This window comes from Parambassis ranga, chromosome 1 (genome assembly GCF_900634625.1).
Source record: "Parambassis ranga chromosome 1, fParRan2.1, whole genome shotgun sequence".
NCBI lineage: Eukaryota > Metazoa > Chordata > Actinopteri > Ambassidae > Parambassis > Parambassis ranga.
In genome coordinates, this window is record NC_041022.1 from 23,416,250 (window position 1) to 23,440,275 (window position 24,026).

The 24,026-nt window shown below is 42.9% G+C and overlaps 2 protein-coding genes across 4 annotated transcripts; one reads left to right on the forward strand and one right to left on the reverse strand.

Annotated features, from left to right (window-relative positions):
- On the forward strand, window positions 1-14,644 carry LOC114438761 (vacuolar protein sorting-associated protein 54-like). 2 transcript variants are annotated; one of them, XM_028410297.1, is made up of 24 exons: window positions 1-137; window positions 2,871-3,045; window positions 3,232-3,473; window positions 5,227-5,311; window positions 5,601-5,635; window positions 6,068-6,199; window positions 6,397-6,782; window positions 6,874-7,000; window positions 7,143-7,172; window positions 7,668-7,775; window positions 7,857-7,912; window positions 7,986-8,082; window positions 8,241-8,578; window positions 8,676-8,805; window positions 8,887-9,068; window positions 9,205-9,317; window positions 9,614-9,677; window positions 10,137-10,242; window positions 10,432-10,519; window positions 10,643-10,764; window positions 10,843-10,923; window positions 11,200-11,307; window positions 11,385-11,479; window positions 13,438-14,644. In XM_028410297.1, the coding sequence occupies exons 2-24, from the start codon at window positions 2,901-2,903 to the stop codon at window positions 13,541-13,543; spliced, it is 2,976 nt and encodes a 991-aa protein (XP_028266098.1). In that variant the 5' UTR covers window positions 1-137; window positions 2,871-2,900; the 3' UTR covers window positions 13,544-14,644. The 2 variants fall into 2 exon arrangements, with proteins under 2 accessions (XP_028266098.1, XP_028266108.1); XM_028410307.1 differs by lacking the exon at window positions 7,143-7,172.
- Window positions 14,645-15,994: 1,350 nt separating this feature from the next.
- On the reverse strand, window positions 15,995-23,970 carry LOC114439294 (UTP--glucose-1-phosphate uridylyltransferase-like). 2 transcript variants are annotated; one of them, XM_028411150.1, is made up of 10 exons: window positions 23,784-23,970; window positions 21,515-21,630; window positions 20,629-20,736; window positions 18,167-18,352; window positions 17,946-18,079; window positions 17,566-17,863; window positions 17,277-17,474; window positions 16,925-17,167; window positions 16,728-16,832; window positions 15,995-16,115 (listed from the first exon to the last, which is right to left on the reverse strand). In XM_028411150.1, exons 2-10 carry the CDS (start codon window positions 21,611-21,613, stop codon window positions 16,008-16,010), a joined length of 1,479 nt encoding a protein of 492 aa, XP_028266951.1. In that variant the 5' UTR covers window positions 21,614-21,630; window positions 23,784-23,970; the 3' UTR covers window positions 15,995-16,007. The 2 variants fall into 2 exon arrangements, with proteins under 2 accessions (XP_028266951.1, XP_028266943.1); XM_028411142.1 differs by lacking the exon at window positions 23,784-23,970 and adding an exon at window positions 22,100-22,307.
- Window positions 23,971-24,026: the final 56 nt, after the last annotated feature.

The window sequence follows — 24,026 nt, forward strand, 5'->3', positions numbered from 1 at the left end:
CCTCCTCCAGCAGTGCATGATGGTTTCTGTACCGGTGCTACCTGCTGCTGTGTGCCCCGCTGGTTTCCTCCTGGTTCCTCCAGTGTTACTGTGATGGTGAAGAGGAGAAACGCCCGCCGCTGTGCTTCACACGACAGGTAAGGTAACAGCTGATAGCCCGCTGTCCTGGATCTCCATCTCGTTATGTAGCTGTGTGTGGCTAACTTGCTAGCAATAGCTAGTCTACGTGTAACCATCCATGACAACATTAGCTTCAGCTTTAACGTTAGCTTTAGGCACAGGCCGATGGTATTTTGCTCCGTGTCAACCGCGGACACTGAAAAAAACACGTTCCGTGTCCCTTGTTGCCCCTTACTGTCGATTTCATGTCACGTCAGTGGTTGCAGTGCTAAAAACTGCAGCCGAAGACTGCACTGGAGTTAAGCTACAGCTAGCTGGTTAGCTTCGGTCAGTCCCTGTCTTGTTGGGGGTAGACCAATGATTTGACAGTTCAAATCAGCAGAACAAAATCACGTGGAAAGTCCATGTAGGCAGTTTCGCTACCCATTAACTAAATAGTCTCATCTTCACATCTGACCACTGCTTTTGTCAGCCTGCCATAGCTAGACGTACAAACAGACCTGACACTTCAGCCTCTCTAACCTTAATACAAGTTCCATACAAAAACTGATGATTACTATTTAGCTCTGCTTATAGATAAATATTATGTTTATGCACTATATACTATATATACACGGAAGCACAAACTTACTGTTATTATTCTAAAGTAAAGTCATGTTAAAAATATGACTTTACTTTAGAATAATAACAGTAAGTTTGTGCTTCCGTGGTCTTAGTTTTTATTTGTATGGTTAAAAATAAAAACAAACTTATTCTAAGTTGCATAGCACATATGTATGTATGGTCCAGCCTTGTCTGACCAGTTCTTCTGTTGTGAATCAAGCAAAGAAAAATTAATACTGGCCTTGTTTTGTCACCCCACACTCAGCTTATAATAAATATTTTGTGTTAAATAAAAAGATATTGGGATGGGGAAGAAACTAAGGCTGTGAGGTGGTGGAGCCATTTCAGAAATATACACTTAATTAAAAATTTTGAATGGCGATCTCTGTGCAGTCGTTGTTTCTTTCTATAAATCTCCTGCCGTTTGTTATTGATATATTGTATTCTATCATATTAGAATTTGTTTTCACCTGACCAAAAGAGAGAGCGAGCAAAGGACATGAATGATTTAAAAATTTGGCTCAGCTTCTCTGTTCATCACCCCACCCTGCAGATATGTAGTCTGTGTGCCAGCATCTTCCTGCATTCTGAAGGAATCGGCTCTGAATGCAGAATCCAAACACTGACCTGTTAAATCCGGTTTGGTCATTGTAATGAATAGTAATTAGTTGCCTTCTTGCTTAAGTCAATTCTTTCACAATTTGTAGCATCTAATCCTCTAAAACAGCATCTCTCTCCAAAAATATTAAAAGGCTGATGATGTCTATTTTTGCCTCAAGTCTCAGTCGGTGGTAGAACGAGAGTTGGATTCTGACAAGTCTGAAGTTTTACCCTTTGAGATGCTGATTCTGGCTTTGAGATGATGTCATTTGAAGGCAGAAGGAGCTAGAAATAGTGCAGGTGGTAGTAACGGTTCGCCTGCAGACGTTTTCCTGTAATCCTCTCATCTGTGTGATGGGATTAGCAGCAGAGGGTCTTACATCTCCACTGTTTGAGCAGTCAGATTAGAACTGACTACCAACACGCTGCTGCTTCACATCCTGCGGTGCTCTGTCAGGCTGTACATTTAACAAGCAGTGTTTTCTGTAGTTAGGCTTGTGTTACTGTTTAAAATGATGAAATAAATTAATTTATCAAAAACGGCCATGTGGCTCCCTATGTCTAAACCTTTTTCCCCTAAATGTGAAGTCAAACAGTCACAGAAAAAGCTGCACGAATCAGTAACTATAATTTGGGAGGTGTTGCTTGTAGTAATCTTCGCCCAGCTGTGTGGAGCTTCTTGGCATCTGTCTCATGGTTGCTTTATGTCTCAGGGGCTTGTCATTGTACTGTTCAGCTGTGGAGATCTGATAAACCTGCCATACACTACCTGTCCAGCATCACAATGTAAGCAGACACAATAAGAGAAGGAAGGTAGAAACTTCAGAAGCCAAACAGTCATGGTATATGCTACATCTGTCAGGGACCATTAACAGGTGTCACATCCTGTACAGTGTTACCAATCTCAGAACTGCCAGTAGAGTTTAGAAGCAGTAGTAAATGTGTCAGTTTGAGAGACATTATTTTCGGTGTCGCTGGTTACAACAGGGCTTACGTTAATGTCCTACTAACAACTGATGTGTGTCTTTCAAAGCCTGATCTATCCTATTTAGCTGTACCACAGAGCTCATAGGGGATCAGTCAGTCACAGTGTGTAACATGTTCCATTGAGACACACACTTGTATTCTGATTACTGCCCATCCTCCTTTTGTTATTTTTGTTGACTACAGTGTTCTCATGTTTGGGAAATTACTGCAGCTGATGTTAAACTATGAAACTATATTTGTGTCTTCAGGCTGATCCCCTAAGAGCCACTTACCACAAGGCACTGACTGAGGTTATAATGTTTAGTGACAAGGCATTGTGTGATTTGCTGACAAAACAAGGGCAAACTTGATTCTTACAAGACTTAATTTAGTGTTAGCTTTGATCTACAACGTTTCTTCCTGTTAAAAGGGAGTTTTTCCTGACACTTGGTCTTAAGTGGGTTCAGGCTCCGGGTCTCTGTAAAGCGCTTTGAGACAATTCTGATTGTAAAATATGCTATATAAATAAAATGGAATTGGATTGAATCTCTTTTCTTCCACCTCTGTTTCTGTGTCGCTAGCTAGCCTCCTGAGAGGCAATTCCCAATGCCATGGCCTCCAGCCACAGCTCCTCCCCAGTGCCTCGTCCCGGCAGTGGAAGCCGAGAGGGGATCCACCACAAGGAGCGGGATCCCTCCCCACCTCGCTGCCGTCCCATGCGGTCCCTGCCTGATGTCTGCCCCAAGGAGCCCACTGGTGCGGAAAAACTCCAGTTAGCATGTGTAGACATTAGTTGTAGTTTAATACTATTTTATAGTATTACTATTAATATTACGATGTTTAACGTGTATTTTTTTGCTTTCTGAACAAAACTGTTAATTGAATTTTAGAGCTTGGAGACAAAAGCAGGACACAGAATGTTTGAATGCTGTGTTTCTACAGGTGAGGGGCGGGGCCTGTGCAATGGCCCATCTGTGGTAGCGGAGCATGACAGGTGGACTGTGTACAGCTCTAAAGTTAACCTCCCCGCCGCGCTAAACGACCCACGGCTCGCCAAACGGGAATCTGACTTTTTCACCAAAACATGGGGGCTGGACTTCGCAGAGACAGAGGTGATGCCCTCCTTCTACCTCCCCAACATCACCCGGGAAAACTTCGGGCCCTATCTGCAGGAGATGGCTCAGGTAACACCTGCACTGAATTATTCAGAGCGCCTCTGATTGGTGGAGACTGATTCACTCAGCATCACTGCAGATTAGACCTCAGTGTTGGTGATGTAGATCAAATGTTTGTGCCCAGCTTCTCCTGAAGCCGCTTTGTTGTGGGTGTGTCAGGAATCCTGTTAAAGCAGTTTCTGTGTTTAGTTGTTTTCCTTTGGCAGATTTCCAACTCATTTCTATGAAATTTCATAGAAGTTCGTTTTTAGGCATTCCTAACTTCATTTCAACACAAGTCTTTTTAGATTGGATTTTTGTCTTGACAGTCAACCAAGTGCATATCACCTGACCATAAATGTTCCCATTATCCTCACTGGGACCTGTTGAAGCATGTTCCTTCCTCTGCCCCTGTCCTAGTGTTTACTGTCCCACTGTACCATCATCACATAAAACCAAACATGAGTAAAAGTGGATGCTTGGAAGTTCATCAGTGTAGTGTAGTTATCTGATTTGGCAGTGATGTAATGCTTAATGAGATACCTGCAGTAACGTTGCACTGAATAACAAAGAACGGTCCACTTTAGGGATAGGTTTACATTTTTAAGCCTAAAGTGCTCACTCACCTTTCTATTCTGTGGGGTGTGACAGTCCACATTCCATGAAAAAGTGTGTCGAAGTTAAGTTGCCCACTTGGGTTTTACTGTCTGAGGAGTTTAGACAAAATTATGGTGGAACTACACTCAGTAGTGGAAAGTTCCCATAATGCTCTCAAAATTTGTTGTGTTAAGAAGAACGTCTTTGATGTGTACCAATGACTGTCCAGATAACTGTCACTGGATTGTGCCACAGGTCTGATGCGGGCTAGAACACAACAAAGTCACAACAAAGTGGCAAAAACACAACCCAATAATGATGACAGGGCTTTCCCAGCAGCACCGTGTTTGGTGGTCTAAACAAAACAGGAAGTGGAAGCAGGAAATTTGCTGTAAAACTCTTGGAAAATGTCCAATTGATCCATTTAGAATGCTTAAGCCTCACTTTAATGTACAATATGTTTTAAGACCTGGAAAAAAACATGATTTTACCCTCTGGCTGCAGTTGAATGAATAAATATATTGTTGTATTGGTGCACCAAAGATGGATATAATTTTAAGAAGCACTGCACTTAAATACTAATTTATGGGCTGTCTATTTTTAAAAGTTCATTAAAGACAATACATGTAGTTATTATAGCATTACATTATTTATATTTATAGTCAGACTTGATAGCAGAGGAGCATGTGAGAGCTGAGGGACTGAATGAATGGGAGTTATGTACTATTATTATTTCACTTTAGATTTTAAGATGTATTGAGGTCAGTTTTTTTTAAGAAAAAACCCTCAGTTATACTGTGTGTGGTTTCACTACCTGAGTGAGGTGTGATCTTTTTATTTTCTTTGGACTTTGTCAGTTGGACCGCCCTCTTGCTGTTCCTGTATGATACGTCTTGTTTTTAGAAATCTACCTGTGATTGTAGCACTGGTCTCATTTCCTCCTTCAGGTTTCAGAATGACATATAAGTCAGAAAAACAGCTGTCAGGCATTCCTCTACTTCCTCACTGCCACATGACCATGACCTTTGGAAGCGTTACTTATTGTTGTTCACACTACACTCAGTATTAACCCTTGCAAGAAAAATGAAAGACATTTTGTTGTCTGTTGCGTAATCATCACAGCACTCTCATTAGTAGGTTTTCTATTTTCACTCAGATCAGTGTCTTTTCATGATCTTATTTTTAGAGGGAACGAATCCATGAACGCTGCAAGACGATCTGTCCCAACAAAGACGACGTGGACGCTGTCTCCAGTATCACCACCAATCATGGTATGAATTATTAACCAGCTGCTGCAGGCCTCTCCCTGCATCCATTCTCTGTAGTACATAAGATGGCCAGTGTAAACACATTGATGCAATATACAGTGTACCACCCTGGACCCAGCAACAAACATCACTGATTTGTTTTCTTTACATTTATTTTGCTTTATTAATGTTACTGTTATGCTTGAAAATCATGTCAAATCTTTTATTTCTTCAACATGTAAAATCATAAAACACACAACTGACAAATTAAGTGATAAAATAACTGATCCAGAACTTTGGTTGCCTTTTCCAGAAAAATCCAGAGCTGAGCTGGAACAAGTTCCCAAGGTAATGCTGCCTTATTAGTTAATGTCTTAATCTTCTTTTCTTTTGCCTGCCCATGTTTCAGCCCACCTAGAATTCAGGATACTCACCAGCCAGATATATAATTAAAATGCTATGCACATGTGAATAAATAGCAGATTTTAATTGAGTGATTTCAAACCTGCATATGGTGTATGTATGTTCTCCTGTACCCTCAACATTAGAAGCATGGTTCACTGCTACTCTACAATGGGCAGAGTCTGGATTAAATATTATTTAGTCTTATACAGACATGTTTGGATTGCTGTTAGTGTCAGTTTTAGTTTAGCTTTGGCTTATAAGAATTATATCACAACAATAATAAGAGAAGGGTTACTTAATCTCACCCTATTTAATTAGCTTAATTCACAGGAGAAAGAGTCTCACTGCTGTTTTGTCTATGTTTCAAATGCACAGATTTTTATGAAGCCTGACTTTGCTCTGGAGGACCCAGCCACCTTCAACGCGGTCCTGCCTTGGTCTCACTTCAACAGTGCAGGCGGGAAGAGCAGCAGAGATGTAGCGTCCTCTAAACTGCTGCAGGAAAAGGTGATCTTTGCAGGACACACACTAATCAACTGGGAACGGCTGTTAGCAGGCATTTCAACATTAACATTTTTAAACAAATGGTACAAATGGAACTATTCTTAATGATAAAAACACTGTTGCCTTTTCAATTAGCAAAGAAAATCCACTGAAAAGACATCACACGCAGACATTGATCACACATTGTCCTCTCTCTCCAGCTGAGTCACTACCTGGATGTGGTGGAGGTGAGCATCGCTCGGCAGATCTCTCTGCGCTCTGAGGCGTTTTTTCACGCTATGTCCTCGCAGCATGAGTTGCAGGACCGCCTGCAGGAGACACAGCGGGCAGTGGCTGTCCTGCGAGGCCGCACGGCTGCTATTGATCGGGTCATGTGCCAGGGGCCACTCCAGGCTCTCCGCACTGCTCTGACTCGCAAGAACTGCGTGAAGCTGCACAACAAGCTGAAGCTGATGGCAGCAGTGCATCAGACACAGCCCACTGTTCAGCTGCTGCTCTCCACCTCTGAATTCGTTGGAGCACTGGAGCTTATCGCCACCACCAAGGAGGTGCTGCAGCAGGAGCTGCAGGGAATCCACAGCTTCAGGTGAGGAGGATTATGACCAAGAGTTTGTTTTTAGGTGCATACATGTAAAACACCACTTAGTTCTGTTTGCGTATGTGTTTGTGTTCCTCAGACATCTTGGCTCCCAGCTGTGTGAGCTGGAGAAGCTGATTGATAAGATGATGGTGGAGGACTTCAGCATGTACGCTCGCAGTGACCTGAACCGCAGTCTGAAGGACGAGCCGCAGATCCTGGAGAAGGTCTGGAGAAACTTTTCACACACAGTTAAGCAGAAAAAGAAAGTTGAAAGAATTTGGGTCAAACCAAAGAGCTGCCGTTAGTCACAGTTCACAACACATTTGAAATTTGTCGTGCAATTAATGAATGCTGTGCCCACCACAGGTCCACAAAACAAACACCGCCTCACAAAAGGTGGGCTACACTCACACGCACAAACTGCTGACATGCTACAAAATCACAGCTCCCAATCCATAAAATCATGTGGATCAGTGATCAGTCAGACCTTAGCTGCAAATGATCCTTTGAGTGTCTGTTGCTTGGAGTACCACATGGGTGAGGTGGGGTTAACAGCTTTCAGATAATTCAGTTGATGTCGTGTGTTGGTCTGCATTGGTCTGCAGAACAACATTACTAAATGCAGTTTATCTCCTTGTGATTTAATTGGAATGTGATCACATAACTTCTTCTTATATATGGTTAAATAATCATTAAAGTAGTATTTGTTTGCGTGTCATCTTTAGTCTCTATGACAAAGGCCTATATGATAAATGTTTTGCTAAATTTCTGCATGTCAAATTTGAGCATCCTTAATTGAAACACATGTTCAGTTATCTAAAACCCTGCTGCCTGCTGGGTTTGCATAAATCTGTTTCCAGCTCAGTTTGTAACTTTTTTGTGTGTATGTAGGAGCGTCTGGAGTCTCTGGTGTTTGGCCTTTTGCGTCAGAGGAAGCTCGACTTCCTGGACATATACAGCGATGAGATGATTTTAGCTGCAAAGGCCATCGTCACTCAGGTATGAGCCTGACCGCTTAAACACTCTTAAAATAAGGACATGTTCTACACTAGCGTAATGGAACCCTGTTTGTATTTGCAGTGTGTGGCAGAAAGCGTTGTGCACATTGAAGAAATTGACACTGAAGTCATCACTAAGTAAGTAGAACTTTACATGTGTTTTGGTTCCTATCTTAGATTTTGCTGCTTATACTGCTGTTGGTTTTTTAAGGCTAGTGGACCAGATGCGTCTGATGATGTTCCCTCAGTGGTTTGAGCTGCTTAAAAACGTCTTTGAGAGTTTCCTTTTGTTCCTGCAGAGAATCAAGGTGAGTCACAAAACTCAGCTACACATTCCCTGAACATTCAAACTTCAGACTGAACCAGAATGTCTATTTTTATTCTGTCAGATCAGATATCCAAGGAAAAAACCAAAAGCTTAATCTTAATATAGAACACTTCCCTTCCCCTTGTGTCTGCCTCTCAGATCACTCTGAACGTGATCAAAAATGTGGTTCTGGAGGTTCTGGATTCCAACCAGAAGAACCGGCTCCTGGAGGAGGCCAGTTCAACGGCATCAAGACAAGAGGCTGCCCAGAGCCAGTCACTCCTACAGGGGGAAGCAGAGCTGGCATACCTCACCCACGAAGGTCTCTTTATCAGTGACGCTCTGAATGAGGCCCGTCAGCAGCAGGTGGCGCTGGCAGCTCAGGAGCAGAGCTCTGCAGTAGGTTCCAGGACGCAGCAGAGCCGAATGGAGATTGTCAGCAGTGACTCCGCCTCTGGGACCACAGAGATGGCTGTCAGCAGAGAGCAGAGCTTCATGTATGTCATGTATCTTTCATCTATATATGGCTTCCTCTTACAGCCACATGCAGTAACCGATTATTGACTTGGTTAGTTGACCCTCTGGTTGTGTTAGGTCTGGTGAGAACATGATGCCCAGTGATCTGGAGCTGAACCGTGTGGTCAACAACATCCAGGAGCTGCTGTATACGGCCTCCGACGTCAGCCATGACCGCTGCGTCAAAGTTCTTACTGCACGAGCCAAAGTACGCCGCACAGGACTAAATTTGTATTTCAAGAGTTCAAGATGTAGATAAAGTGAGTTTATGTCTCCCCACCTCTAATAGGACGGCTCCCTGGAGCGTCTGAGCTCGGCGGAGTTTGTGTGTCTCTCACAGGCAGTGGAAAGTTTCGCCAAGGACACAGAGGAGCTCTGTGGCAGGCGGAGTGTTTCCCTGAGGGGGGCGCTGCAAAGCCAAGCCAACCGCTTTGTCCACCGCTTCCACGAAGAACGCAAGACTAAACTCAGGTGACCTGCAGCTCAGATGTGGAGCACAGTAGTGTGGCAGCCAGCCTTGTTTGTTGAATTCCGTGGCATCTGTGTAGCACCCCCAAAAGGCAAATAATGATGCATCCTAATGCTGATGTTCGTTGTGTCGGCGCAGCCTCCTCCTGGATAATGAGCGCTGGAAGCAGGCAGAGGTTCCTGCTGAGTTTCAGGATCTGGTGAACTCCATCGCTGATGGCAGAATAACACTACCAGAACGCAAAGCTGCAGGTATCAGCTGACACTAACATTAGACACCAGCATTGCACTGCCAGAGCCACAGCTAGAAAGTACGAGTGTTGTTGTTTGTGAAGAATTCTTTTGAGCAGGGAGGAAGTTAGATTTTATCTTGGTGTTTTTTTTGTTTTTAAAGGAAGTAAGAAACCATAAGTTCATACAGTTATAAAGACACACTTGCCTATTAATGTGTCCTTTGTCTATTACTTGTGTACTTGTGAAAATTCACTTTTTATCAAAGTAAAGCTTATAAAGGCTTATGCTGTAACACATTTGATTTCCTCCTGCAGGTCCAGATGACAGGAAACCCACAGAGTTCCTGCTGGTGAACGGGCAAAAATACGCCGTCGTTGGGTACATTTCACATTGTTTCTAGATTGTTGTGTCAATCAACAGATGTAATTTAATATATTACAAAGACTTTCATTGCCATGAACATATCACAACACCCTCATTTCAGCTGCATTTTGGCCCTGATACAACACGACCAACATCTTTTCAGCAATCCAATGATCAGAACACATGTTAACGAGTCGAAGCACAAACCACTCCATCATTCTGATTTCATAATAAATGCCATTTGAATAAATCTAAAGTGCCAAAAAAGCCCTTGAAACTTAAGAAATCCCTGTGTGAATAAACATGGTCTAAGGATACTAAAGCAGTAACTTACTAAACTTGTATGACTACAAAAAATCTATTCTATTCTTACACATACTAATAATGTCATAGACCACAGTCAGATACAGTCATAGTAATATATCAATATACATTAATGTGAGCATTTGTTTGTAAACTGTCCCCCTTCTGTAGCACGGTTCTGCTGCTGATCCGGATCTTTCTGGAATACTGTCAGTGTGTCAATGACATCCCCTCCATCGCCACCGACATGCTGACACGTCTGTCGGACCTCCTCAAGGTCAGACACCCAGCACCAAATAATCCTGAACCACTCATACGATTCTTTGAATCAATAATTATTGATATTGGTGTTTTTTTAAAATCACTGAGTGTTATATTAGTGTAGCTTAGAGTTTTAGTTGCACTGCCTGTGAGGTCTACAGCAGTGGTGTTACAAAATAATTTCCTGCGTTGTGTGTTTGTTCAGCACTTCAACTCCCGGAGCTGCCAGCTGGTTCTGGGGGCTGGAGCTCTGCAGGTCGTTGGCCTCAAGACCATCACCACCAAAAACCTCGGTACAAAACAACAAGTCAGGCTTATGATTAGATTTATCAACAAAGGAAGTTTGAATGCTTCCGTTGATCTAAAGACGAAGGCTTGTGTTTATACTGACGCTCTCTTCCTGTTGTTGTTTGTAGCATTAGCTTCCCGCTGCCTGCAGCTGGTGGTTCACTACATTCCCATCATCAGAATTCACTTTGAGACCAAACTACAGCCCAAACAGTTCAGTGTCCTCCGACACTTTGACCACATCACCAAGGTAACACACAGCAATCTGTTTACAGGGAAATTCTCCTAGAAATACTGTGAGTGTCTGACACCGTTTGTTGTCTTGCAGGACTACAATGATCACATAGCAGAGATCTCTGCCAAACTGGTGGCTATCATGGACAGTTTGTTTGAGAAGGTTTTATCAAAGGTAAGATCTGGATCTGTTTTTTAACAACTGCTAAAAAAAGTCCTACAAATCTTTTTTGTAATGGTACAAATAGCATTTATTTACAGGTCTCATTCTGTTCAGATATCATGGAAATAAAGTCATAAGTTACGATAAGACAAAGGTAAAAGCAGCTGTTGTGAGTAAGATGAGTGTCAGGTCTGTGCTTCTGAGTAGTTTCAATGTGTTTCTCGTTGCACTCAGCTGTGTCCTAGATATCACATGATGCCAGCTGTGTTGTTGCTCCTGTGTCCACAGTATGAAGTGAAGGCCCCGATGCCCTCAGCCTGCTTCCGAAACGTATGTAAGCAGATGGCAAAGATGCACGAAGCCATTTATGAACTTTTACCTGAGGAACAGACACAGGTGAGGCTCTCTTATTTGTACAGGATTTTAATGGGCCCCACAGTGCATCATTGTGAGACATGTGTCTTCCCGCACAGATGTTGTTCCTCAGGATCAACGCAAGTTATAAACTGCACCTGAAGAGGCAGCTGGCTCGGCTCGGGGTCGTTAATGACGGGGGACCACAACATGGGTAACATTGCAAAGCAGATCACTTCCTGTCACACACACGCACACTTCCTGTTCTGCTTTACATACCTATGTAGCAAAGTTATTCTACAACTTTAATTATTTAGTTGGGTTCACTCATGTTTTTGAGGAAAATTCAAATGATAAGCATAAAGTCTTGAGCCAGATGTTTTTAAACATGACCTATACACAAAAACAATCAAGTGACAGCACTGGTCTACATCCCCTCTTTTATGAGGGCTGAGCATTAATATGTTTATTCAGACAAAGCAGCAGACTGGTTGATTTGCAAATCTCACTTTTATATTTTTGAAAATTGTGACAGTTTGAGCTTTATTATGGTGTTTTTTCTTGTGTTTTGCTCAGAAATGAAAAGGAGCTTATGTTCTCTTGAAATAATATTATTTTATTAATCCTGGAGGAAATTTGGTAACCAGTACAAATATACAGTATAAATTCCAACCAGTATAACTGTACACAGTATAGGTAGCTGCGTCTGCACCTTCATCATCTGCTTTTTTTCTTTGCATGGTAGAGGTTTACCATAATTTGTTAATGCAGTGATGAGCTGTGTTCACTGACACTGATTCTCAGACATTTTCCTTTGTCCAATCAGTGATTCCCATTCAGTTCTGTTTTAATGCACAGCAGCCTGACACCTACCCAACATTCAGTAGTTTTTCTTTTGATAATTCTACACTGCCCAAAAAATAAAGGGAACACTAAAATAACATCTTCATTCATTACATAGTGGAATACGTTGAAAACAAACTAACTAAAAATGATCAATGTAAATCAAAATTATTAACCCATGGAGGTCTGGATTTGGAACCATACTCAAAATAAAAGTGGAAAATCACATCACAGGCTGATCCAACATGGAAGTTCCTCAAGACAAGTCAGCATGAGGCTCAGTAGTGTGTGTGGCCTCCATGTGCCTGTATGACCTCCCTACAACACCTGGGCATGCTCCTGATGAGGCGGAGGATGTTGTCCTCAGGGATCTCCTCCCAGACCTGGATTAAAGCATCAGTCAGCTCCTGGACACCAAAACCACCACCAAACCGGTCATGCTGGAGGATGTTACAGGCAGCAGAAGGTTCTCCGCGGCTTCTCCAGACTCTGTCACATGTGCTCAGTGTGAACCTGCTGAAGAGCACAGGGCGCCAATGGTGAATCTGCCAATCTTGTTCTCTGGCAAATGCCAATCACTCTGCATGGTGATGGACTGTAAGCAGAAGCCCCACTTGTGGACGTCAGGCTCTCATACCACCCTTATGGAGTCTGTTTCTGACAGTGTGAGCAGAAACATGCATATTAGTGGCCTGCTGCAGGTCATGTTGCAGGGCTCTGGATCTGCTCCTCCTGCTCCTCCCTGCACAAAGGAGGAGGTAGCGGTCTTGCTGCTGGGTGTTTGCCCTCCTATGGCCCCCTCCACGTCTCCTGCTGACAGACACAGCAAACCTTCTTGCCACAGCTCTCATTGATGTTCCATCCTGGATGAGCTGCACTACCTGAGCAGCTTGTGTGGGTTGTAGACACCGCCTCATGCTACCTCTAGGGCTGAGAGCACTGACAAAATGCAAAGTGATCAAACATCAGGCAGAAAGGGTGAGAGCAGAGAAATGGTCTGTGGTCCTCCTGCAGAACCTCTCCTTTATAGGGCTGTCTTGATAACTGCCTCTCATTTCCACCTGTTGTCTGTTCCATTTGCACAACAGCAGCTGAAACTGATTCACAGTCAGTGTTGATCCTAACTGGACAGGCTGATTCCACAGAACTGTGACTGACTTGGAGCTACATTGTGTTGTTTAAGTGTTCCCTTTATTTTTTGAGCGGTGTATTTTTCTGTAGATGATAAAGTCCACAAAGCAAAACATTTTTTTTTAATGGCCAATATGGCAACATAGAGAGAGATCCTCTCTCGACATTTTTAAGTGTAATCTGTGCCTGTGTTTGCAGGTTGGTGGTGGTGGACGTGGCGTTCTACACAGAGAACGTCCAGGCGCTGAAGAGCCTCGAGCGGCTCGACCTGAACATGGCTGAGATCTGGGAGCAGAAGAGGTGATAGGTGACGGAGTCTGGATTTCCAGAACCAACCAACCGACCGGCCCGGTGATTTGGGGGCTGACCTCAGGGGCCGATGACAGCCGGCTGAAGGTGGGGAAGGCCCAGAGGGACCAAATACAAAACTGGGAGAAGAAGAGCAGCAGCATGCCGGAGCCGCTCCAGCAGCTTCAAAGACTCAAGGAACACATAGAGCCTCCTACAAACTGCTGCCACCTCATCTCACTGTGTGCAATTCAACAGAAATACTAGTAAATTATTAGACAGTCTTAGTGGGAGCGCAGGGTGTGGATAATGGGGTAATTTATTTTTTTGCCTGGAATACATTCTATACTGTGCAGACCTCTTCCTCTAGCAGGCCGGGATGATGGAGCCGAAGGGATTTTTATCATTAACAACCTTTTCTGTTACTGATTTCAGACTTTTTGAAAATCTCACAGCTGAAGATTCAGGGGATAAAATGATTCACTCCTTTCTGCTCTGAAAGAATCAACAGGGTTCTTTTTCCAAACCTCTTTGATCAGCATCTCTTGGCAGGCTATCATTTTTTATACTTCGGTTGGAGGAACCCTGGCGGAGAGAGGTGTGACACTGAAGAGTTTCATTTCATTGACTCAATATCCGGAGTCTGAAAGCGGCATCCTGTTATTACCAAAGTAAAACGCTTTCTTATGGAATTCAGCTCTTCGTGCGGTCACTGTCTTTCATCTGACAGAGGCAAACTTTTTTTTTTATGACATGTAGTTAATTGATGCTGAGAGTTTGCAGAATGTGAATTCTGCATGAATATCAACCGTTGAACGTCTACTGTATTTTTAGTCTGCATGAGCGTCTTGTTTCATCTGACACAGTGGAACAGAAAATCTGAGTTTTTGAGGTTTAAAACATATATACCGTAACATATTTTTTAAATCTCCATATGAAATGCCCATAGCATTAAAGTGACAGTTCTTCCCAGAATTAAATATATAAATATGTTTTCCTCGCTGGCGCTATGTATCCATCTATGTTGTTTTGATGCAAAAGGCAATATAGATGGTAAAAGTTAATATAGAAGTATAAAAGGTCCAATATGATTTAGAAATATGACACCATAAAAACACAAAAAAACCATAGAACTACTTCTTTCTTTTTTTAACCTCTTTTGCCCATAATAAATATTACAAGCATGCCATCAATATTTGCACCCATGCTCATGCTGTCACAAGCACAATATGATGGTCACAGTCAGATTGCAGACATATGCTGGCTGGGTGTAGTTCGGGTGTAAGTAGTTCCGATTGGCAGTTGAATTTTTTTCTGAGTAACTGGGTCTGGGATGTTTAAAAAATTATGCAACTTGCGTTAAAACAGCACACATGGCAAAAGGGGAGAACTGGTAATACTTCAAACCCTGTAGGAAACATGGAGGTTTGTAGGTTCACAAAGACCTAAAGCTCCCCCTGTAGAACAAACTAGGAAGTGCAGGTTTGTCTCCTCTGGAGTTAAGCACGTCCTGGCTTGTTTTAGCATGAGCTGCGGGTGTTTGTGTGTTAATGAAGCCGAAATCACACAGGTTTCGGTTTCTAAAATGAGAAGTAAACACATTTATTTATGTCAGTGTTTACATTCCATCACACATGGCACTAAAAATGCAAAGATCAGATTTTCTCCTCCTGACTGAAGTTCAGCTGCTCTGACCAAACACTCACCTGTCCAGCTGCAGTTACATCAGGCAGGCTGTGAGCTGTTTGTATAGAAGCACTTGGCAAGATTACTACATAACCTTCATCTTCCTAAGTGCTCTTATACCATCATCCTGCCTGTGTATGTATGGAGTACTGGTGTGATGTGACTGCAGCTGTCTTACAACAAAACCAGAACCGTCATCTGCTTCAGAAGTGCCTACTTTTGATTGACCGTCAGAGATGACACATCTGAGCTCTCCACTACTGTGTGCCTACCATACCACTGTGTGTGTGTGAGAGAGAGAGAGTGTGTGTGTGAATGAGTCGACCCTGGCTCTGTTGCGTTGGGGCGGCAGCATGAGTGTGAGTTCAAATTATCTTGAATCCTTCAACCCTGCTTTGAATAAAACAGGAGGATGGAGCAAGTTGTTGTCAGTCTGTTTATGTGCTGCATTTTTAGCTAACTGCATTGATGTTGATGTAATTGATCCCCATTGATAACTTGTATTTTAACTATTGTTTAAAAAGAGTTTTTTTTTCTGAAAAACGATAGGACAAATTGCTGATCCATATTACACTTTTTTATTGACATGAGAAGAAGATGGCGAGCAGAGTGGTCAAACTTTGCTGTGTGTGTCTGCAGTAACAGTGAACATCTGCATAGTGCATCTGGACGGAGGATGAGGGTGACCTTTGACCCTTTCAGGGTCAGCCTAGCCGTTCATTAAAATAATCTCTTAAAGTCTCTTTGAAGTGCAAATGGCTTTGGTGTGTGTGTTTTTTTCCCCCCAGAAGGCCTCAGTGGTCGAGGATCCGCAGGTTCCCTGAAACAATCTTGTTCTCCAGCATGGCTCCAGCAGGAATATCAATCCGGTCGCCGTGATTGGCTATAATGATGACAGTCCCCTGGTCAAAGTGAAACAGAATCACTATGTGCTCATCATGGTCAGCAGGCAAACACTGATGATCCACACATCACAGAGGAAGTAGTGCCAAATGGTTCTGGAATGACATTGGGCTGTAGAACTAATGGTTGAAAAACAGGTCAGACCAAGATGGCAGCCCCCACTTCAATATTTTGGCAGGAACTGCCGGCACAAATGTACATTTGATCTAAATTAAATGATGGAAAGCTTAATCACTGTATTAGTCAATCACTTTTTGTAAACCTTTAAGCCAGCAAGAGCTCAGTTTTTACTGTTATATCACAAGTAAACAAACACAGGACGACAAAATCATCAATACAAAGTGGTTGTGGTGGAAATAAAACAACTTGAGCTTAGATTTGGTGCTTTAAATCGTACATCAGAATATATAATTGTCAGGAAGATCTGACAATGCTTCATGTTTCCATGCATCTTCTGGCTCCTTTTGCATGAGAATTTGGATTTCAACATCACTACAGTGTGTGAGTGAGTGTTTTATGTTTGTATGGTCACTAAAATCTTTTCCTTTTTTAGGCAAACAATAGCCTTCACAATGTCCTGAGATATTTGCTTCAGATGCACTGTGTTTTACCTTCAGAGAAACATTCTTTCCAAAGGTGACGTCTCCAGACACAGTAAGGTGATCAAGCTCCAGCATGTCTGGGATGTTTTCAAACCTGGCCAGAAACTCCTGAACCTGTAGGACAAAAAAACAACATTCAGATATAACACTAGTGGGTTTCCTCTTAACACAGAATCAACTGAACCAACATGGTGGGGGTTGCTGACCTTTGTGAAGGAGCTGCCTAGTTTAACGTGTGGTGTTGTGGGGAACTCCCTTTTCTTGCTCATCGTGAGTGAGCCAGCATCCATGCTGTACAGGTTGGACATCACCAGCAACAGGTCGGACGACGTCTTCACTGGCAGGAAGCGGCTGCGGGGAACGTTCACACCCATGGCGTTGTTAAAGCTTTTGATGGCGGCGCCCACGGCTGTTTCTAACTGGATGACGTTTAGACCTCCGTCCAATGTCTGCAGAGGGACAGAGAGATTCATGAATAACCTGCAGGTCACAGACGACATTTTACATTTTTACCTCTGACTGAGGTGTCTCACATTTCAGGGTGAGAGTGTTTGCTACCTTTGGGTTGACGATGATCTCCAGGTCCATGCTGTTCTTCTCCTGCAGTCTCTTCATGGCAGGCAGAGAGATCCACAGATTGTTGGTGTTAAAGATCTTAAACTTGGTGACGGACTTGAACTCGTCCACATGGGCTTTCGGGACCTGAGCGATCTCCAGCAGCCTCAGATGGTCCTCATAGTGGATCAGAGTACCACCCTGCAGAGAAGAAACAGGAAGCACTGAGCAACAAGTCTAAACCTTCGTGTACCTGGATGACAGCAGCACACAGTAGAAGGACTGCACTGACCTTGACATCAGCTCTGGTCTTGTCAGTGACCTCCATGATGAACTCGCAGCGTTTGTCTGCTGGCTGGCTCATCAGGTGGTGGAGGATGAAGAGGTCCACGGTGGCTCCCAGGTTGTCGATGTTGGACACAAAGATGTACTCTTTCCCCTCTGCAATGAGTTTGTCCAGCAGCCCAGAGTTGTAGAAGCTGGCGTAGATGTCTCCGTGACCTGGTGGGTACCAGGCCTCGGCGTTGTCACCGCCCAATGTCATACTCTTGGCGATTGGCAGCAGAGACTCCTTGTTGATCCTCGGATACCTGAGAGGAGACAGTCACTCATGTAGACTGCATGTTTCTGGACTTTGCAAAGTAAAGGAAGGTGTGTGTCCCTGAGCTGCACCTGCTCTGGTTGAAGGTGTGAATGTTGACCTGGTGGTGTTTGTATTTCTGCAGGATCTTGTTTGTGTCTTCATCAGTGTTGAAGGAGTTCATGAGGACGAGCGGCACACTGGCATTGTAGGTTTTGTTCAGATGCTGAAATAGTGTATGCAGAGGAGAAGGTGTGATCAGAGCGTTGGCCTTGTAGAGCAGCGTGTTGTGGTGTTTTTGTGCAAGTTCTACCTCGATCTGTTGCACCGTCAGGTCCAGGAAGGTGTTCTCATTGCGGACGCTGATAAGACTCTTTGGGCCTTTGCAGCCCATGCTGGTTCCCAGGCCACCATTCAGTTTAACTACGGCAAGCTTGTTGAGGCTGGCGGTGATGTTGTCAGGAAGACCCTTGGCCCTGATCTTCTCATAGGGCTGGATCTGAAGGGACAGCAGAGCCAGCACACAGATGCCAAATGCTGTTTCACAAACAGAGGCCGTCAAAATTTGTGTATGATATTTCTGCATTTAGCAGGTTCATTTTCAATGATTTCCCAAGAAACATGAGTTTTTTAGTTAATTATAAGCTGTGGTCCTTTGCATTTATTTTTAGTGACTGAAATATGAACTGCCTGATAGACAAGAATCAAAGCATTGGTGTGTCAGTATGTCATGGCTGAGCTCAGGCACTAAACTGTGCTACTTTGTCTATCAAAGAATGAGCTCCAGATACAGTTTGATTATGGTCATATTTCAGCTGAGGGTTTGTTTAACAGTATTCATGTATATGCTGTGGTACTGCGTTTGTCTTCAGGTTAAATCTGTGAATAAAGCAGGGGTGAAAGTGTTGACATCAGCTGCATGTGGACAGACACAGACTGAGGTTGAGGTCAGTGTCAGACTGAGCAAACGGGGGGGGGGAGACATCAGGCTGTTACACAACCAAACACACAGCCAGTGTTAGCACCAGCCACAGCAGGGTGCCCTCGTTCTACATACAGTCTACACTGATTAGCTGAGGATCGATGATCACGTTAAGTTTATTAATCAGATATAACATGATGTTACACGCCGGATGTTTGTGATTTAATTATTAAATATATGTTTTTCCACTCAGTCAGTCCATAGGAGCTGTTTTGGAACAGGCGACCCTCTGACTTTTAGATCCTCCCCAGCAGCACATAACCGCAGTGTGACACACAGGAAGGACATGTATTTATGGATGCTATGTGTGTGTATCATCTCCACTTTCATAATAACTATCTGACACTATTTGTATAGCCTTTGTTAGGAATGAAGTTAGTAACTAATCCTGATAAGCTAGAAAATATTTATCTTTAAGGAACAAGACCTTTTCACTGTTTTTTGATTGTGATTATGTGAATAAACATATTTAAATAAACATTTCTTCCTCTCAGGATACAGTGTTTAATACCAGGGTATCAGCCTTCATATGAATATTTAAGTCCTGTGGAATCACACAGTTAGTGTGGAGTGGGTGGGTGCTGCTGTGTTTATCAGAGTCAGAATTCCTTTATTTATCCCTGAGGGGAAATTCTTTTTGTTACAGACAAGAATAAAAAGACGGCATGGAATTGAAATATATATAATAAATATCTAACTAACTAAGTAGCCTTTAAATCTCTGAGTTGTATCTAAAGAAGAACATATTTACTGTTGTATAAAAACCTTCACATAGTAAAGAGCATGACGAGAATACACCAGTAATGTACAGTCTGAGTGTATCTTATAGTCCAGAGTCCCACAGGGGATAAATGCCAGCATCTGCACGGCCTTGCTGTCCTAAAACCAGACTTTCAAATGCTACGGCGGTCAGACTATTCATAGTTCCTAACCTTCACTGTGCTGGGTATTTTGGGAATAAGGTGGGGAGTGTGTGAGAGAGAGAGAGAAATGTCACCATGCTGATGAATAGACCGCCTTCGCCTGACTGTTCTCTGTCTTCAGCTCTGGTTACAGTAGCCTGTTATGGCATGACACTCTTCTCCATTCTGTGTTAGCTAAAAAGATTTAAAGGAACAGTTCCACAAATTGGGAAATCAGTAGAGACTCAGGTTGAGGGTTTGGCCTAGCTTAGCTCCATCTGAGCCCTGCAACAACACTAGGTTTACCAGAGTTGATACAATGATAACGTCTTAACAAAAGTTTCTTCCAACACCATTTTTTAATGCGAGATTAACACATTTTATAATTATCTGAGAAATCAGGAAGTGGCAGTAATATTGTGGCTGGCAAGCAGAAACAAACCTCTTTGAGCAGAATCACTGTTGCCTGCACATAGAAATGTGTCAACAAACTTCTTGTGTTGAAGGTGTAAGGTTGACCCAGAGTCAGACAGCTTCCCCTCTGCTTAACAAAGCTTGATTCAAGATGGTGTGGTAGTCTGTACTGATCTTCTGTGCTAATTACACACACAGAGTAAAGGATCCTGCCTACTCTAAGGCAAAGAAAACACTATTTTTTTGTATTTTTATGACTTTTTAAAATCTTCATCAGCATAATGAGGGCTTCAAAGGCCTTTTTCACAGTCAGGTTTGGGGACTTGGCCTCCTATGTAAGCACGGCACAGTCCAACTTTGTTGCTCTGATGTCTGAAGTGGCCCTTTGGACAAACACTCACCCTGGACTGCCCCTCAGAGGATTGCAACATCCTAAGCTCTGGTAAACAGCATGACATGCAGGTATCTGGTGCTTACCGAGTCTTCTGGTGGCCGGTTGATCTTGGTCCATTCGACTGAAGGACCTTTGACCTGCAGGAATCTGTGGAAGAGCTTTTTGAAGCCATCAAAATCTTTCCTGGAGATCTGGAAAAGAACAAATCAAACATTTTCTTCAATTACTTTTAAAAACAAAAACAATAATCTGTTCAGCTGTGGACTACAGATGTTGGCAGATGTCTGCATCCATCCAGCCGCTCTGTCCTGCAGTGCAGGGTCACGGGGGGCTGGAGCTTATCCCAGCTATCTATAGGTGAGAGGCGGGACTACACCCTGGACAGGTCGCACAAAGTACGCAATAATGAAAAACACAAATAATGAGGAATGCACCAATGGACATTTCAACTTAAAAGACGAGGCTGCTGTTTCTATAAGTCTGTGTCTCAATATTGTCCTCATTACTGAACGTGTCTCTTAGCACCTGTTGAAGACATCTTTCAATCGTCTTTTTCTTGTAGCCATGTCACGTTAAAGGTCATCGACAGAATGTAATGCTGAAACCTACAAGAATGTAAAGTGAAAGTGAGAGAGGACGGCAGCACAGAACCAAAGCAAAACTGAAGCCTAAATTACACAAAGGTAGTGTTTCCCATGTGCAAACACGAGTGCTCTGATTTGTAGTTTGTTCACCTCAGGTTCCCGTAAGTGACCCGCACTCTTACAACACAGCCTTTGTGCTAGTGGACTTTCTGTATGCAATAAGGTGCAAATATTTGTACAGCATATTTAACTGATATACCAGCCCCTGACACTAGTGACACTGTGTGTAACCATACACTGGTGTTTTTAATTCTCCAGCTTAAAAACATGTTCAGGCTGCTCAGTGAGTAAAGGATGTAGATGTGCCTGTAAAACTTTCTCCCACCTCTGCTTCAGGCTTGCTGGCTGTACCCAGCAGCGCCTCCAGCTCGCGGTGCATGGACTCCTCATGCTGCTGACGGAGCTTCTCCTGGAACTCTGTCATCACTCCTCTGGTCAGATCTGTGAACACACACAAGCATATTCATTTAACTTCACTTTCACTAGAGTATAACTATAGTCCAGGACAATCACATGGGTTTTTAGAGCAACAGGGTCTTACATCCTTTTGCATTTAGAGCCTGAATGATACAAAACTGTTGGCCTTTAATTGGCTGCTGTTGCAGAGTCTGAGAATGACCAACAAATACTCAATATTTAGACACATAGAATGTATGTGACCAAAGTGTCACACAGGAAAGTCACAAATAACACTAATGTAAATATAACAGGAAGTTGCAAAAACCTCTGTGCACTTTAAGAACTTGAAACATTTTTGCAATATTTGTATTTTTTCCAGCTGATAATTAAAGCTAATAGTTGTGTCACACACTACATCTGGCAGCAAAACTATGACCACAAAGTGACTATCAACACATATCAAACTCAAATGATCTGCTCAGCACAAACTTTATATAAGATGTGAACTTACCAGCCACAGTTAGAGACATTTCACTACAGTCTGCTAAAAGAACGACAAACAACTACGATAAGATCTGCAGAAAAGAAGCAGCTGGCAGCTACGTGTCGGCTCACACTGAATCTGTGAGTTTCTTAAAAAAATGGTCCCAATAAGAAACAAAAAAAAAAACTGTCAGCAGCTGTCAGAGAACAACAGACACCTTCCTCATCCTCAGCTCAGTGGAAGCTCACTGGTCTGCTGCTCCGACCCTGTGCTGACACAGGGCCTGCCCACAGACACACACACACCAATCGCACAAAGCCAGGGTAGTGAGACTGTGTGTGTGTAAGTGGAGCTCTGTGTGTTCTGGAGCTCTTTGAAGTTTGTAGTTGGGTTTTGTTTGTTTGTTTGTTTGTTGCAAGGCCCACTGTAAAAAATGTATTGTTAGTCATCCAATTACCACAAACTATGATGGCTCATTATGCCAGTTACATCACCTAACAGAGCGGGGGCATAAAGCCCTGTTTACTATTCGCTATAATAAAACCATATTTACAGTACACTGCTGGTCATACTGCCCAGGTATGCACTAAAATGTTCAGGGGTTATCAGTTGATGATACAAATATTTACTGTTTCTCATTTATTCATAATAAAGTGAATATTTTGGAATTTTTGAACAGCTGGTGAGATAAATCATTTGGTAACAACTTTTTTTCTTTAACTATTAAATGAAAAGGCAAAAGTATTAACTGCAGTTCTAATCATGAAAAACAATTTTATATTAATTAGTGTTTAAACCAATGGATGGACGGGTCTGAACACACCATTTAAAAGTACACTGAATTCATTTAAAGGTCATGAACACACTGATCTGCACAAGTTTTTTTTCCAAGCACTTTCAGTGCTCTGACAGACTGATCAGTGCAGCAGCACATTTTCACTTTTGAACATCCATGCATGTATTTTAAGACACCAAGCATTAACAGTCTTGGGTAACTATATATCCTATCAATGAGTCAACAGCGTGATTGTTTTATTTTATTTTGTGTGACCAAACGTTATTTTTTAAAAAAAAGTACATTTTCGTGCTGATGGCCTTCACTTACACGTGCAGTTCTCTGGAATATTATGTGCTCACATGATTCTCGGTAAGGCCTTTATAGTGGCCTTCACATTTCTACTCCTGTATGAAGGTCAAAGGTGCGAACTGCTGAGTCTGCAGAGCTGCACTCTAACAGTTAACATGTGCTGTTTGAAGCTATGTAGACTGTGAACACCATGAATATGTTTATGTTTTTAAACTATATTATTTTTGCATTTATTTAATGAAACTCCTAATCACGTGTTTATATTCCTTTTAATATAAAAGTGCGTTAACCTATCGCTGTTTTTCCTTCCGTGTGTGTGACGTCAGCAGAGCATGCCCTTATTTAGACGGGAGGTAAGTTTATTATGGCCTAAGCGCGGTGAGATATTAAAATAACTCATGATATATTGTTCCAGGCAGCACATGGACGTGCAGCTAGATACTGAGGGGTATCATCAGTGTGGGACGTCACAGTGTGACACACACACACACACACACACACACACACATGCGGAGCTGAAGCGTGTCTCGGTGCTTTTTAATATTTACTAAACCTGCAGCAGAACATGTTTTGACTTTTCGTGCACAAACAGCCGTGGCTCTGCGTGACGAAGCTCTCACCCACCTGAATACACTGTCAAAGTAACGGAAGAACCTCAAAAACACACCCGAGGAAAACACGGACAACCTCGGAGAGAGACGAGGTGTCGCTCGGATCGGGAGAACCCGGCTTTAGGAGAGTGAAAGTCGCTGTAACTTCATCCTCCTGCTGTTAGCTGCAGCCAGCCTAGCATGCTGCCTGCGGCGCGAGCCCACCAACTCTGTATAGACACGTGACGTAAAAGCACGAGGTGTAAAGCTGAGAACT